This window comes from Thermobia domestica, chromosome 9 (assembly GCF_964235325.1).
Source record: "Thermobia domestica chromosome 9, izTheDome1.hap1.1, whole genome shotgun sequence".
Classification (NCBI taxonomy): Eukaryota; Metazoa; Arthropoda; class Insecta; order Zygentoma; family Lepismatidae; genus Thermobia; species Thermobia domestica.
In genome coordinates this window covers 115,810,967-115,824,465 of record NC_137462.1, presented here as the reverse complement: position 1 = coordinate 115,824,465, position 13,499 = coordinate 115,810,967, and the positions used below count along the sequence as shown (strand labels likewise).

The following is a 13,499-nucleotide window of genomic DNA, read 5'->3' as shown; positions in this document are numbered from 1 at the left end:
AATTTAATATGCATGATACGAGAAACGTCAGATGGATTGTGGACAAGCCGCCATCTGTTGTGTTAAGGGTTGAGTACCCGCTCTTGACTTTTTCTCTTTCCAGAAAAGAATCATACTGATCCTAGTTCAACGGGATATTTCACTCTGTTAAGGAGTTTCTTTGTTTTGATCAGGAGTTTGTTTAAGCCTTTTTTTCCCTCAGGAGTTTTCTTGTAAGAGTGATAGTAAAGGTTCTTGTTCACATCCAGCTTTATGGTGGAAGTTGCAGCACCCGTCTTCGGCGCTAAAGCTTGCATTCCCTTGCCTGGGTCATCCGTCACTTTCTCCTGCAATTAGTGTTCGGAAGTATTAGTGTTCGGTGGCACTCGGAACGTCATCTGTGCATATTCCTACTACCAGCCACGGCTTCGTGGCACCTATAGATTTCAAGTCGCAACACTTTTACGGTGTTCACGCAGCTTTGAACAGCTGTCTTGAATGGGAATTTGAATGATCGGCACGGAATGCAGGTAACTCATTTCCAATATTCCGGTGGTTTCCACTCGTTCATTGCAGTTCCTTTTGACCCCACTCAGGTGTATCTGAAATGACAAAGTAAAAACGTAGATGGAAAATACACCTCAAAACTACATATTTATGTAATACATTAAAAATGTCAAATTTAGCTCGAATGCTCTGTACAAAATATAAGGAAGAAAAGGTACTTGAAATTAAAAAGTTTGGTTCAGGAGAGGCGCGAGTGGAAAGCTGCATCAAACCAATCCAAAAATTGCTGACACGAGAAAAGATTATCATGAAACAGAAACTAGAGTCAGCTCAAGGCTTGAAACTACTATGAAAGAATTAAACTAAACTGAATCCTATTTGCTTCTTTAGAAGTTACTGTTCTTTATTTAGCACAGAAGCTATATTAAACGTGGGTCTGTGGCTTAACAGGTTTCCCGGAATAAAAGCAAAATTCCCATCATTTAGCCATAGGGAGGCTGGATATCACTTTTAGTATTTGGTTTTTCACTTATTTATACTACTGTCCTCTCGCATTTGAAGTTACATTCACCTTGCCTTTTTAGGACACAACACAACAAATCACTACGAAGCAGAATATAAAAACTAAACATGTAGCTGTATCTTGAAACCCTGGAACTTCCAGAATTCTTAAAGGTCAGTTATGGTAAAATGTCATACCACTACCAACATTTAGGCAAATAATGTTCTTCATTTATTGAAAGGTATTCGCACCTGAGGAACACTCCCATTATATATAGAAGAATTTTCAATTTAAAGTTTTTATTTTTTTAATCAATACAGTGTCAGTTAAATCGACTTCAATCAATGTTACCAAATAAGTTTACTTGTCTGCACTTATACTCTACAAAAATAGGTTAAATTTATACATACAATGATACATACCCAATTGTTTTCATATAATATTCATCACCTGCACTGCTAGGATTATTATTCAGGTTTATTTCTTTTATAGGAAGGCCAGAAAGATACCTCAACTGAGACAAATCAGGTATCTAGAATATTCAAAATAGAAATTATGTACTAACAATAATTTACATTAACAAAATAGTGTATTAAATCACAACTGAACTAATTAAACCAGCAGTTTGTGTCATTAAAAAAATTGCCCATGCAAAATCAGATGAGTGCTTAGAATACTAACGACGAACGTGCCAATTTCTTATGTTTCTCTATGATCGATGTACCTTGTACGAAGTCTCCTTTGGACAATAAGCCGAAAGGAACAATAAATAGTTTGATTCACTTTTTATTACTGTAACTTTTGGAGCATACAACCATCACTGCAATAATAGTCTTTCATCATTCAGTACGAATGCAAAACACTGGAAACAGAATATTTAAGAACTGAAATAACGTGAAGCTATTCTGATCTACATTGTTAGGAAAATGTGCAGACTCTACGGACCACTGTGGCTCAATGGTAGACCACTCACCTCTGGTACGTAGTCCCTGGTTCGACCCCAGCTCTAGCCAAGTGCGCTTTGTGGTGGACAAATATCGTGCTCGTGAGTTTTCTCGGAATTCTCCTGTTTCTTCCCAGTTTCTTCATTCTACATATTAATTATTATAACTATCGTTATCCCTTAGCCTCGGAGCATAATCGTGGGACGTTAAAATAAAGAAAAGAGAACTATAAACACAAAAAACTGGAGAAGAAATTACTTTTCGAGTGATACAGCTTTTTATATGATTAATTCTTTTTATTCCACAAACAATGAAGCATTATACTGAAGACGAAAGAAACAATAAATAAATAAAATCGATCTCTACCGTTTTAGAATCAGGGGAGTGAAAATGATCTTGAGCGCTCACTTTATGTTGTTTCGATTATTTGTCGAATGATGTATGACATTATTTAAGTCTTCATTACGCATATATGGGCCGGAAATGGGTGGAGGTTAAGATGTCATAATTGTTGGGTACTTAAATTTCTACACTGAATGAAAGGACTTGAAAATAAGTACTGTAGTAGTTCATTTAATAGCATTTTATAAGTGTTCAATGTCCTACTCTCTAAAGTTACTTTTGAGTTGTCTTCAAACAAATTAAAGTTAAATAAATAAATAAATAACGAAACTGATGGAGAGCGTAGGAAGAACTCTTAACTCGGTAATGTTTTCAGATTATTGTCTCTGAAGCAGGAGTTAAATAGGAAGAATGATCGCGACAATAGAGGCACAAGAATAAGTTATGTGCATTTCATGAGAACCTACAAGTGCGAAATCTGAATTTATTAAATACCCTGTCGAGTAAATAAATAAATAGTATAATATGTTTATAACTGCGCCTTTGTGACGTATTGTGTAAACAGAAAGTTTGCCTGCGCGAGAGGCGGCAAAACAAGGATTTCATTTGTGGAATACAAGTACATTAAATTAAAAGTAACAGTGATTTGACACTTTTTGAAAACCATCATAATACACATTCTATTATTACTGACTGGTCGCAAAATTAAGAAGCTCCCACATATTGTGCCCCTCCACTATATCTTACTATTCGTATTAAAAAATTACACACTCTCGTATTGTTAATAAATTACAATCCTCCTCCCCTTCTGTTTTACCTTGTACTATACTTTCTATTAAACCAAACCAAACAGATATGTAGTGGTGCGAGAAGTAGAACATTTTCCTCCATAACCTTTTAGCCCGGGAAATTCTGGCATATTTACTTGAGTGAAGAAAATATTTTGATCATGAAAACATCGACTCCTAATTTCAACAGATTTATACGTTTCACATTCCTACATGCCAGAAAAAAAAATATTTTTGGATGTCCAACTGTTTGTTCTTCGAGATATATATGAAAACTAGTTCATAGGCCAGCGTTAGCGTTGGGTTTGCCACCTGTCCATGGGCCTTTTGCAAGCATCACTTAACCGTGACCGCGATGCTCTGTAACAATGGCGTTTTCGCATGTTTCTCAGATTCAGACATATGGTTTTAATAGCAGAAATGCTATTTTAACGAATTTATGCACTACTCTAGCTCCAGCCTTTAAACCGGTCGATTGATACCATACGCGAATAGATCACAGGCGTTTAAATATGAAGAGAAGAATTGGATAAAAATTAGATCCCGATCATTTACGTATTTATGAAAGGTAGAAGGCATATCAATGATTCATATATTGGGAACTGATTTCAAGATTATAACAGATTACGATTACTTTAGATTTATCGGGTGCAAAAAATTGTATCACATTTCAAAAGTTTTACAGCAAAGACTAAAATACTCTTACTATAGCTATTGTATCCCTCTGTGTACTGCCCTTAATACCAGAAGAGTTACGAATGCTGTTATTTTGAGTTTGAAGCTCCACAATTCTGTCGTTTAGGTTGACGACGACGATGAGAAATAAAGGATATCAGCACAATGTACAATACCAGTGGTCACACTTGTAGCGATTTCCAATACGCTACATTATTTTATGATATATATATATATATATTAAATTGTGGTGTTGTGAAGTAAATTTACTGTTTAAAAAAGGCAGAGAAAGAAATTGATTAAAGTATTTTTTTTTTAAAAAAAAGAAATGTAATATGTAGGAAGGAATTCGTTTTGTTTTTCTTTCTTTCGCTCTTATTTCTGTAAAAGCTTGAAGTTGTAAGCGGAACACCTTTTCTTTTCGTTAGCTGTGTGTTTGAATGACGTAGCACGGGAAGACGAGATAGTGAGTGACACGCCCCCTTTTGTGGCTTCGGTTGCCTCGTGCTAGCTATGCCTCGTCACTTGGTTTGAAGGCGATACGGGGAACAAGTGAAAGATTACGTACATGCAGCAGTGTTTGGTTAAAGTCGGGAAATTCGTATTACATTTTCTCTTTCCTTGTCAGTGCAAAAATATAAAATATAAAATACCGTGAACTAATGTAGTGATTGTGGAGTGTTTTTTTTTTCTTTTTAAAAAATGTATGAAGAAGTAACTTAACGTCAGTTTGCTTCAGTTTGATACTGCAAAATTGTTAGGCTATGTAGGCTGTCTCAATTTAATCAAAGTTAAGTTAGGACTCCTCTTATACCGTCTTGTTGCTAGAAATTAACAAAGTTAACAATTAATAGTGAGATTAATTTCTAAAAGTGAGATTAAAAAGAAAAAAAAATATTTTTTTTTTTTAAAAAAAAAAGTGAGCTTGTAAAGATTAAGTAATCTCTAAATGACTTTTCTACTTCTAAGTTTTTAAAAATTGGAATTAAACTACGTAGTGGAATGGTAGTGCTATAGCACGGCCAACAAGAGATGGTCTCTGACTTTTCTTACCACATGCGGTGGGGCATTGCAGCCCCTACTTTGATACCAGTGTTACCAACCACGATCACTCTGTCTTATATCATTAATTAAATTTCCACTACAGTTGCACCGAAAAAAACCTTGACACGCGAGTAGTGGCAATGTCACTGCGAGCTGTCAGAGACGTTCTCTTACTGGACGCACTATAGTACGTAGAAGAGTGCCTAAACACGTTAGTGGGTGTAAATTGAATTAGGTAGTTTTCGCTAGGAGTAGTGGTTAAAGAGGTCAAAACTAATTCAATAAATGGTAAATTCTAATTGAATAAATTTAACGAGACTACATAGGGTGCTTCAAGAGGAGTAGGGAAATAAATTACAGTACCAGTTTGATCGAATTGAGGCAGAAATTACGTTAAATTTAGACATTAAAGGAAATTATTTAACTGAAAAATTAACGCAATAAGATTATACAGGGCGTTTAAAAATTAATAAGCACTGAAATAATTAAATTTATTGCTAAATCGTGTTGCACTATAGTAGAAGAAAGACAAGGTCTTAGACTGTGGAACCAGCAGATGATTGGAGCCTTTGGGGTAAAAAAATAATCTCTCCTTTTCTGTTTCTAATTTTCCAAATGTGAAGTGGTAAGTACTTAATTTAATTTTTTTATTACTTAGAAACAGTAGAAATAGTCACTGGGTGTTGAATGCACACGTAAAAAAAAAAAATCTTAAAGTATACACTGAATCTTTTGAGCCAAATTTCTCCACATCGATTACATTTAAATTTAATAAATTTGTAACAAAGAAAAGGTGTTCGCAATTCAAGCTTATAATTTCTCTATTGGTTATTAAATGTTTGGTTTTATAGTCCAAATTAAACTGATTTAAATACAATGATTTTCACTCCTGATACTATATATATCGTTGAAAGATTAGTAATTGTTAGCTATTGTTATTGTTTGGCTACATTTAATTGTATATTGTAACTTAAATCTAAAAATTTTTGAAGCTAATTAAAACTGTCCCAAAAAGTTAATTTATCTGTTTAATTCCTATGTTCTTGCATTCACCAACCAGTTTTTTTTTTTTTATTGTATGAACGAGAGAGAGTGAAGTGCTATAATATTAACTATTTGCCTTCCTTTTTTTATTTTTGGGAGGTTTTCAGGTACGCTGCTGCTGTAAATTTTTCACTGGTTCAGAGTCACTCGCGATTACTTTTTGGTTTTTGTGTTTTTTTTTTTCATTATTTTCCTCAAGCCATATAGTAATTGCGATACCGAAAAGTGACGCTTCGAATAAACCAAGTCAATATATTTTTTTTAATTCTTTTGATGAAGTTCAGGTTGATTACCTAGGAGATTTTTTTTTAAAGTTGAGATGCTATTTCAATTCCGAACCAGCGGGTACATGGTATTATAAATTGGATCAGTCGAGATATTTATTAATGTTTCACTAATGTACTAAATGCTACACACTGAAATTCTGGTATTGATTTCCCTGAATTTCCGTGAGTACGTAAATTTTTCCTTATCCGCGACACCGCGAACACTCTCATTTAAGGTTAGGTTTAGCAAAAAAAAAAAAAAATCCATTTTTAATCGGCTTCTACTGTCCCCATAGCCATCCAACGCTCTCCTTTTTATTTTTGGAATACAGTATATAAAGCCTGCTTCCTTACTATAATTACAGAGTGAGTAAAAAGTCCTTGGACACCTGCATAAGTTTGAAAATCGACGGGAAAAGTAAAAAGTGATGATGGGAACAGAGGTTTGATGAAAGGCCGCAACTTTTAGGAGTGTGTCATTCATGGCCGCCATCTTGAAATCCGCCATTTTGGATTCGTCATTTTTTTAAATGGGAAGGGGGGTGTATGAAACATCAAATAACACTAGCTTGAGCTCAGGAATTTAGTGGTGTAATTTGTTTTTTCTATCTTGTGCAGTTTAGAAGTTATTAACGTTCAAAGGTGGGAAATTACCTTGATTCTGACCTAGTTCTCTCTTTGTTCCAGGTGATCTAAAATGGCTCTGACACGTGAACAAAAGATCGAAATCATCCTTATATCAGGGAACGCAGCTACCGAACAATAGCAGCTGATTACAACAGACGGCACCCAGACAGAGAACCGGTATCGCACAGCACGGTGGCTCATGTGCTCACCAAATTCCGGGAAACGGGCTCTGTTCAAGATAGGGCCCGTAGTGGGCGACCAAAGACTGCCACCAATGAGGAAACTGCAAGGGCGGTTGTTGCGTCGTTTGTGAAAAGTCTAAACGAAGTACCCGTCGTGTGCCTAGCATGTGCAATAAGCCAATCCTCCGTTGTCCGGATATTGCACGCCAATCAGTGGCATCCTTACAAGCTGCACATGCAACATAAACTGAACGAGGATGACCCTGATCGCCGGTTGGAGTTCTGCATGTGGGCTACTGAACAACACGAACTGGATCCTGCGTTTGCCAAGGGCATACTGTTCAGCGACAAGGCGTATTTCACTTTGAACGGGGAGGTTAATCGAAATAATTGTCGATACTGGTGTGACGCAAATCCGAACTGGGTTGACCCGAGTCGAGAACATAGTCCCGCGAAGGTGATGGTGTGGTGTGGCATATGGACACCCGCATCATTGAGCCATTTTTCATTTACAACACCTTAACTGCACCACATTATCTGATGCTGCTGCAGGACCTTGTGTCTCCTGCCACACTGAACGCTGACGGCATTTTCTCATCTTATTTTCAGCACGATGGAGCCCTTCCACACTATGGACTTGGTGTCCGTGAATGGTTGGATGAACAACTGCCAGGGAAGTGGATTGGTCGCCGTGGTCCCGTGGAGTGGCCGCCCAGATCCCCTGACTTAACGCCCCTTGATTTTTATCTATGGGCACATCTTGAGCAGATAGTGTATGCTGAGACAATCCGTGATTTGAGACATCTGGAGGAACGCATCCAACAAGCCTGTGACCACATTTCAGGAGACATTCTCCTCCGTGTGCAGTCAGAGTGGTTGCGGCGACTACAGTTGTGCATTGCACGGGATGGACAACACGTAGAACATGTGTTGTAGCATTCAGTATCAAGGTAATTTCCCACCTTTGAACATTAATAACTTCTAAACTGTACAAGATAGAAAAAAACAAATTACACCACTAAATTTCTGAGCTAGTGTTATTTGATGTGTCATACACCCCCTTCCCATAAAAAAAATTGACGAATCTAAAATGGCGGTCATGAATGACTTACACTCCAAAAGTTGCGGCCCCTCATCAAACCTCTGTTCCCATCATCACTTTTCACTTTTCCCGTCGATTTTCAAACTTATGCAGGTGTCCAAGGACTTTTGACTCACCCTGTACTTATTGTGAGTTAAATTTCTAATATTTGGAATACAATAAAACACTAGTAACAAAATAACGATCTCTTTAATATCTCAGTATTCTGAATATACTCACAAACATAAACATATATATATATACACACACACGCGATATATATATATATATATATATATATATATATATATATATATATATATATATATATAAAAGCCTCAACAAAAGAAAATACATTTATTTATTTAGTTTCTTCTGTAGCACTTGAATTTTCCCTTTAAAGTGTTCTTTTTTCTTTCAAAGCTTGAAGTTTTCAACACCTTCCGGCTCTCTTCATGCTTTGATATTTTTGTTTTTCCACCTTTCTTCTATAATCTTCTTTCTGAATGTCTTGATTCTTAGAGGCATTCTTCATATCTTCTGTCGGCAACTAAAATAAATTACCATACTATTTTGTGGAATATACTAATTCCCCTGACGTTTGGGATAATTCGAAACACACCCCTGACTTTCAAGATCAATATGAGTCCTGAATATCTATGCCCGAGCAAGATTCGAACCTGTACTAGCTAGCCTAATGGCTTAGACCGGTCGACCATGCCAATCCCAATAAATGTTATAATGAAAATAAACATCATCTACGATAAAAATATGTGAAAATAATAATTTTGATTTCTTATTCCTCCGCTCCCCTCTCCCCAAAAAATGTAAAAAGAACATTACATTACTCACTACATTTACTTACCAGATTGGAGCTAAGATCTAGAACTTCAAAGGACTTAACATTTTGTGCTAATTCCTTTGCAAACGTCTGAAACTGGTCTAAATACATTAGCTTGTTATTTGATAAATCAATGATTTCAACAGTGGACAAATTTTCAATTATATATTTCAGTATTATCTTCATCACTGCTGGATTTGTGACCGAACATACTGCATGCTTTGCCAAATCTGCGAACACACAGGAAATTTTATTTATTTATTTTATTAAATTATTATTATTATCGATAAAATAATAATTAACAATATATACTTGCAATTTTAAATACAGAAATTTACACACACATTTTTGTGTGTGTGTGTGCTGAGTTGCAAAAATACTTAGCATATTTCTTATAATTAACAAATCTATCTTCTACTTGAATTACGTTGTATCTTGCATAAAATATTCAGCTCTATGAAATTTCAGTATTCATTTGATGTTGTTAATAGTAATATTGGATAATAACATAATTTACAGGAAAAATGAGTGTTGACTACTAAACCTTATCTGTATTTAGAAGGTGTAAAAAGTCCCTCTGTTGTAACATGATGAGTTACTTAAGAGAAGATCATTTCTCACATTTTAGTTTTAGTTCGAAGTTTTGCACTGTACACGAATTAAAAAGAAAGAAAGAATAAATATATAAATAAAACTGAATCACAACTAGTGATGGGATAGTAAAGTATAAGGAACAAGTATCAGGAAGAACTCATGCAAACATCCTAGTTCACAACTTTTAGGAATTATTCATCAACTACCATCATTCATAATTTCCAAAATTTCCTTTCTATTGTTAAAAATAAGGCATATGAAATAAAAAAATAAGGTATATGAAATAAAAATAAATGAATATAAAAGCTAAGAACTCATTTGCTGTATGTACATCAAAATTTAAGGGAAAAAAATGATTTCATTTATTTATTCATAAATGCAATTTTCATTTGAAATTTACCTGAAATATTGTTCTATTTCCTGTACTAAGAATTGTGCTACATTGATTAATTTATTACACTATAAGATTCGAAACTAAAGTCAGAATTAATTATTGCTTTATAATTAACTGAATCCTCACCAAACATTTTTGGACCAAAACTTTAGATTGTAGAGATTTACGTACCTGGATCCCTATGGAACTCCGACAAATCTAAAAGTTTCGAAGAAGGATTGTATCTTCGATTCACCGCATGTCTAATTAAATTATATAAAGAATCATCTATGCTTATACGTGGATTACATGGTGTGACTTTCAATGACAGCTGAAACATATGGAATAGATTATATTCGATATAACTGCTTGCTATACATAACTACACTACTAAAAATATCTATCTCAGCAATAAATCCTACAAAATAATCTCACACAATTTTATTAATAAATACAATGATAATTATTACAAGGATCAGTCATATGTTTTGCAATATGCTGGTATACATGTTTGTATTTATTGCAGTACAATGAAAGTAGGTTATCCCCCCACCCCCCATTCAACGTATAGCCATTCAGTAGGTTAACGTCAACATTGGACTGTCTGCAGCCAACTTCCTCCCAATTCTTCGATTCCATATCAATACCACACCTTGTTCTTAGAGGCAAAAAACTCAGTCACTTTTGTTTCCACCTCTAGCAGGTTGGTGGTGCAGAAGCATCGTAATTTCAGGAAGTGAGACTTGGACAAAGCAGCAGGAATTCGAAGGAGCACAGTCAGGATTATATGCCGGGTGTGGCATCAAGTTCCTGCACTTTTTGTTGCATTTTTGGGCCCGAGTGTCGTTTTGGATTATTTGGTTCCAGCAAAGCGCGCTTTAAGTTTACGAATGCAGGATATTTTTGGTGTAATGTAGCATACATCCGCTCATACTCTTCGGAATAAAGGTCGGAATTGATGGTATGGCCGTTAGGGACGGATTCGAAGTAAATTACTCCCCTCGTAGTTCCACCACACACAGAGCAGCACTATGCTTGAAATGGTCTTGTTTGATGACCGGTTTTGGAAGTTGGCCTTACCCAACCATTATTTTTGCACATACGAATATTGAAAAAAAAACATCCTCTTTTGTAACATGTAAAAATCCATTTCAGAAAATACACATCACGCGGATTTTGCAGTAGTTGGCGGCAAACATCCACTCTCTTCTGGGTCTGAGCTGACGTCAACTCAAGTGGCACAATGCGGCAGCTTCTGATGGCTTTCCCAAGTTCGTTAAGATGACGTTCTACAGTGATCTGACAATTATCGTGTGCCAGTGGATTTTGTGTTGTATGACCTGAAACTTTTACACTAGGGTGACCAGATCTTGCTGATCTTTGACATTTTTAAAACCTGCACAAAATTTCAGGAACCAACAAGATGTTGTGCTATGGTTCACTACACTTTCCCCTTTCGCACGACGAATGTTTTGGTTGCTACCGCAGCGTAATGCTCGAGTTCGAACTCATACAGTGACAGTTCAAGCATTAGATGTTGTTGAGCACTCATTGTCACTGCCACTAAAAACTGATTGAAGATACTGACGGAGTGGTGTCGGCCGTGTTAAATAGTCTGCTTGCCACACTAAATCTTAGATCAATTGACTGTATATTTACAGTCGATCGCGGAGTATACACGCACCCGGTGCTTTGTTGTAGAAATATTGCAGGACTTGTAACTAACCTTTCTATACAACTTATAATGCATAGCAAAACAAAAATATTTTCTGTTAAGACTTACATCAAGTACCCGAAATGTGAAAATGCAGCTTAAGTCCTGCTATATCTTCGAAGCAAAATTAAGACGGGATATTTATGAAAAAGATCAAGATAATTTGATGTTAACATACCATATATCATTTTTGTGTATTTTCGAAAAAAAAAAAATAATAATAATAATAACTTCGGTTACATATAGTGACCTGGCAACTTTAGAAAACAAAGGAAGAAAAAATAATAATAAAACTCAATTATAATGAAAACAGATCAAACAACCTATTTTTCTCGTGCCTTATTCCGCATACGTTTGAATTCAATGAAATTCGAAGAGCGACTGGGTTAGATTCTCAACCCAGTCGACTCTTTTGTCATTTAACAAAACGTATAATAGGAACGAGTCGTCTACGTAATTCCATAATACTTGTAGAAAATTACCCTCTGAAAACCCTGTTACACGAATCTCAGATTTGAAAATTCATAACCCATCATAAGTTAGGCTCTGAACAGAGGCGGATCTAGCCCGGGGCCGGGGGAACCTAGGACCCTCAGTTTTATGAGTGACAAAAATAAGTGAAGCTATTATTTATATATTTTGGGAAGTTTATAATGAACTCATGACACCTATCATAGCCTGGGTTCTGGCTGCCCCCGCCTAGTTATTACCTTTTAGATCCGCCACTGGATCTGAAAATAACGACGGACTTTGGCTGATCAAATATTGATAGGGTTTTCACACTTCAGGTATGAATTATTTTATTACAACGTTAACTAGCTACTTTACCAATTGATTTGATATTTCTACATTTCACAAATTTACTTAATATTATCAGTAATATGCACGCAAAGTGGCCACTTGAAGTTTACAGGTATATGATACTTTTCAAGTGAATTGCTGACTATGCAAAATAATTATCTTCGATAGATTGTTGATATTGATGTTTGATTTCATAACTGATATATTAATGTAATTTTCTGCGGTAGTAGTGTGTCTGCATGTCACTTTTCAAACAAACGAGGCTCTTAAGAAAACATGTAAAATTCTTAATGGACATTTGCATCTATTGACAAGTTGCCAGGTAGCTTGAGATCAAGGCTTAATTTCTGCTAAGAAAATCAAATATTCGTAGTTATCGTTATAGGACAGTAGTCTAATAAATGTCACGTGTAATTATCAGTCTGATTTTTGTTCAGAGGTTATCACGAAATTATCTTACTGTAACAAAATTACCTGTGCTTCATGAAAATAAAAATACTTTATCCACAGTATTCACATGTGATATTAACTACGCACGTAATTGAAAACCCCATCAAAGATAATTCATTGCTTAAAGCTTAGATACGGATATAACCCTATCAACTAACATTGACTTAGTCCATTTTCCTTCCAATATGTCTATAGCTTAACTCCTGCTTATTTTGACCTTTTCACTCCTGGTAAAACTCCATGATTCTGTTTGGCCAATGTTATGTTTATATTTATTCATAGTGAATAGCTAGGCCTATTTTGCCTCCTTCAGATGCTACTGAAGTAAGGAAAATACCGAGCAGAAAGACCTTGTGAGGGCAGATAAAATGGTGAACGCGGAAGGTTATTCTCTGTATAGAGCCTCAAAAGAGATGAAAATTCCGTGGAGTACCCTAAACGATTTCCTCAAGAGACAAGGCGTAGCTGATGTTGGAAATGATACATATGCTGCAGTGCCGAAAATGAGAAGATCTTTTGGATTGACACCTGAACTAGAATTAAAACCGATATGGTTTTCACAAGCTTTTTAACCCAGCCTTTTATAAGAGTTTTTTCCTTTCAAACATCATTGCTGCTTTTACAAAAACCGGAATATATCCACTCAACCCCAGTGCTATTACCGCAAATACGACTGGTTCATCGAGGATTAACACTGTTTTTTTCTAAATCTTCAGTCGCTGAAGTTCTTCAAATATCATAAAAT

General features: G+C 35.6%; 1 protein-coding gene across 3 annotated transcripts in view; it reads right to left on the bottom strand.

Moving 5' to 3' along the window:
* The window catches only part of LOC145694953 (nuclear RNA export factor 1-like), a 74,953-nt gene that overhangs the window by 18,114 nt on the left and 43,340 nt on the right, over positions 1 to 13,499 (bottom strand). For all 3 annotated transcript variants that reach the window (XM_081771756.1, XM_081771757.1, XM_081771758.1), the window contains exons 5-7: positions 9,982 to 10,120; positions 8,847 to 9,052; positions 1,411 to 1,520 (exon numbers count right to left, since the gene is read on the bottom strand). In XM_081771756.1, coding sequence (XP_081627882.1) covers positions 1,411 to 1,520; positions 8,847 to 9,052; positions 9,982 to 10,120 — 455 coding nt within the window. The remainder of the gene's footprint in view (positions 1 to 1,410; positions 1,521 to 8,846; positions 9,053 to 9,981; positions 10,121 to 13,499) is intronic.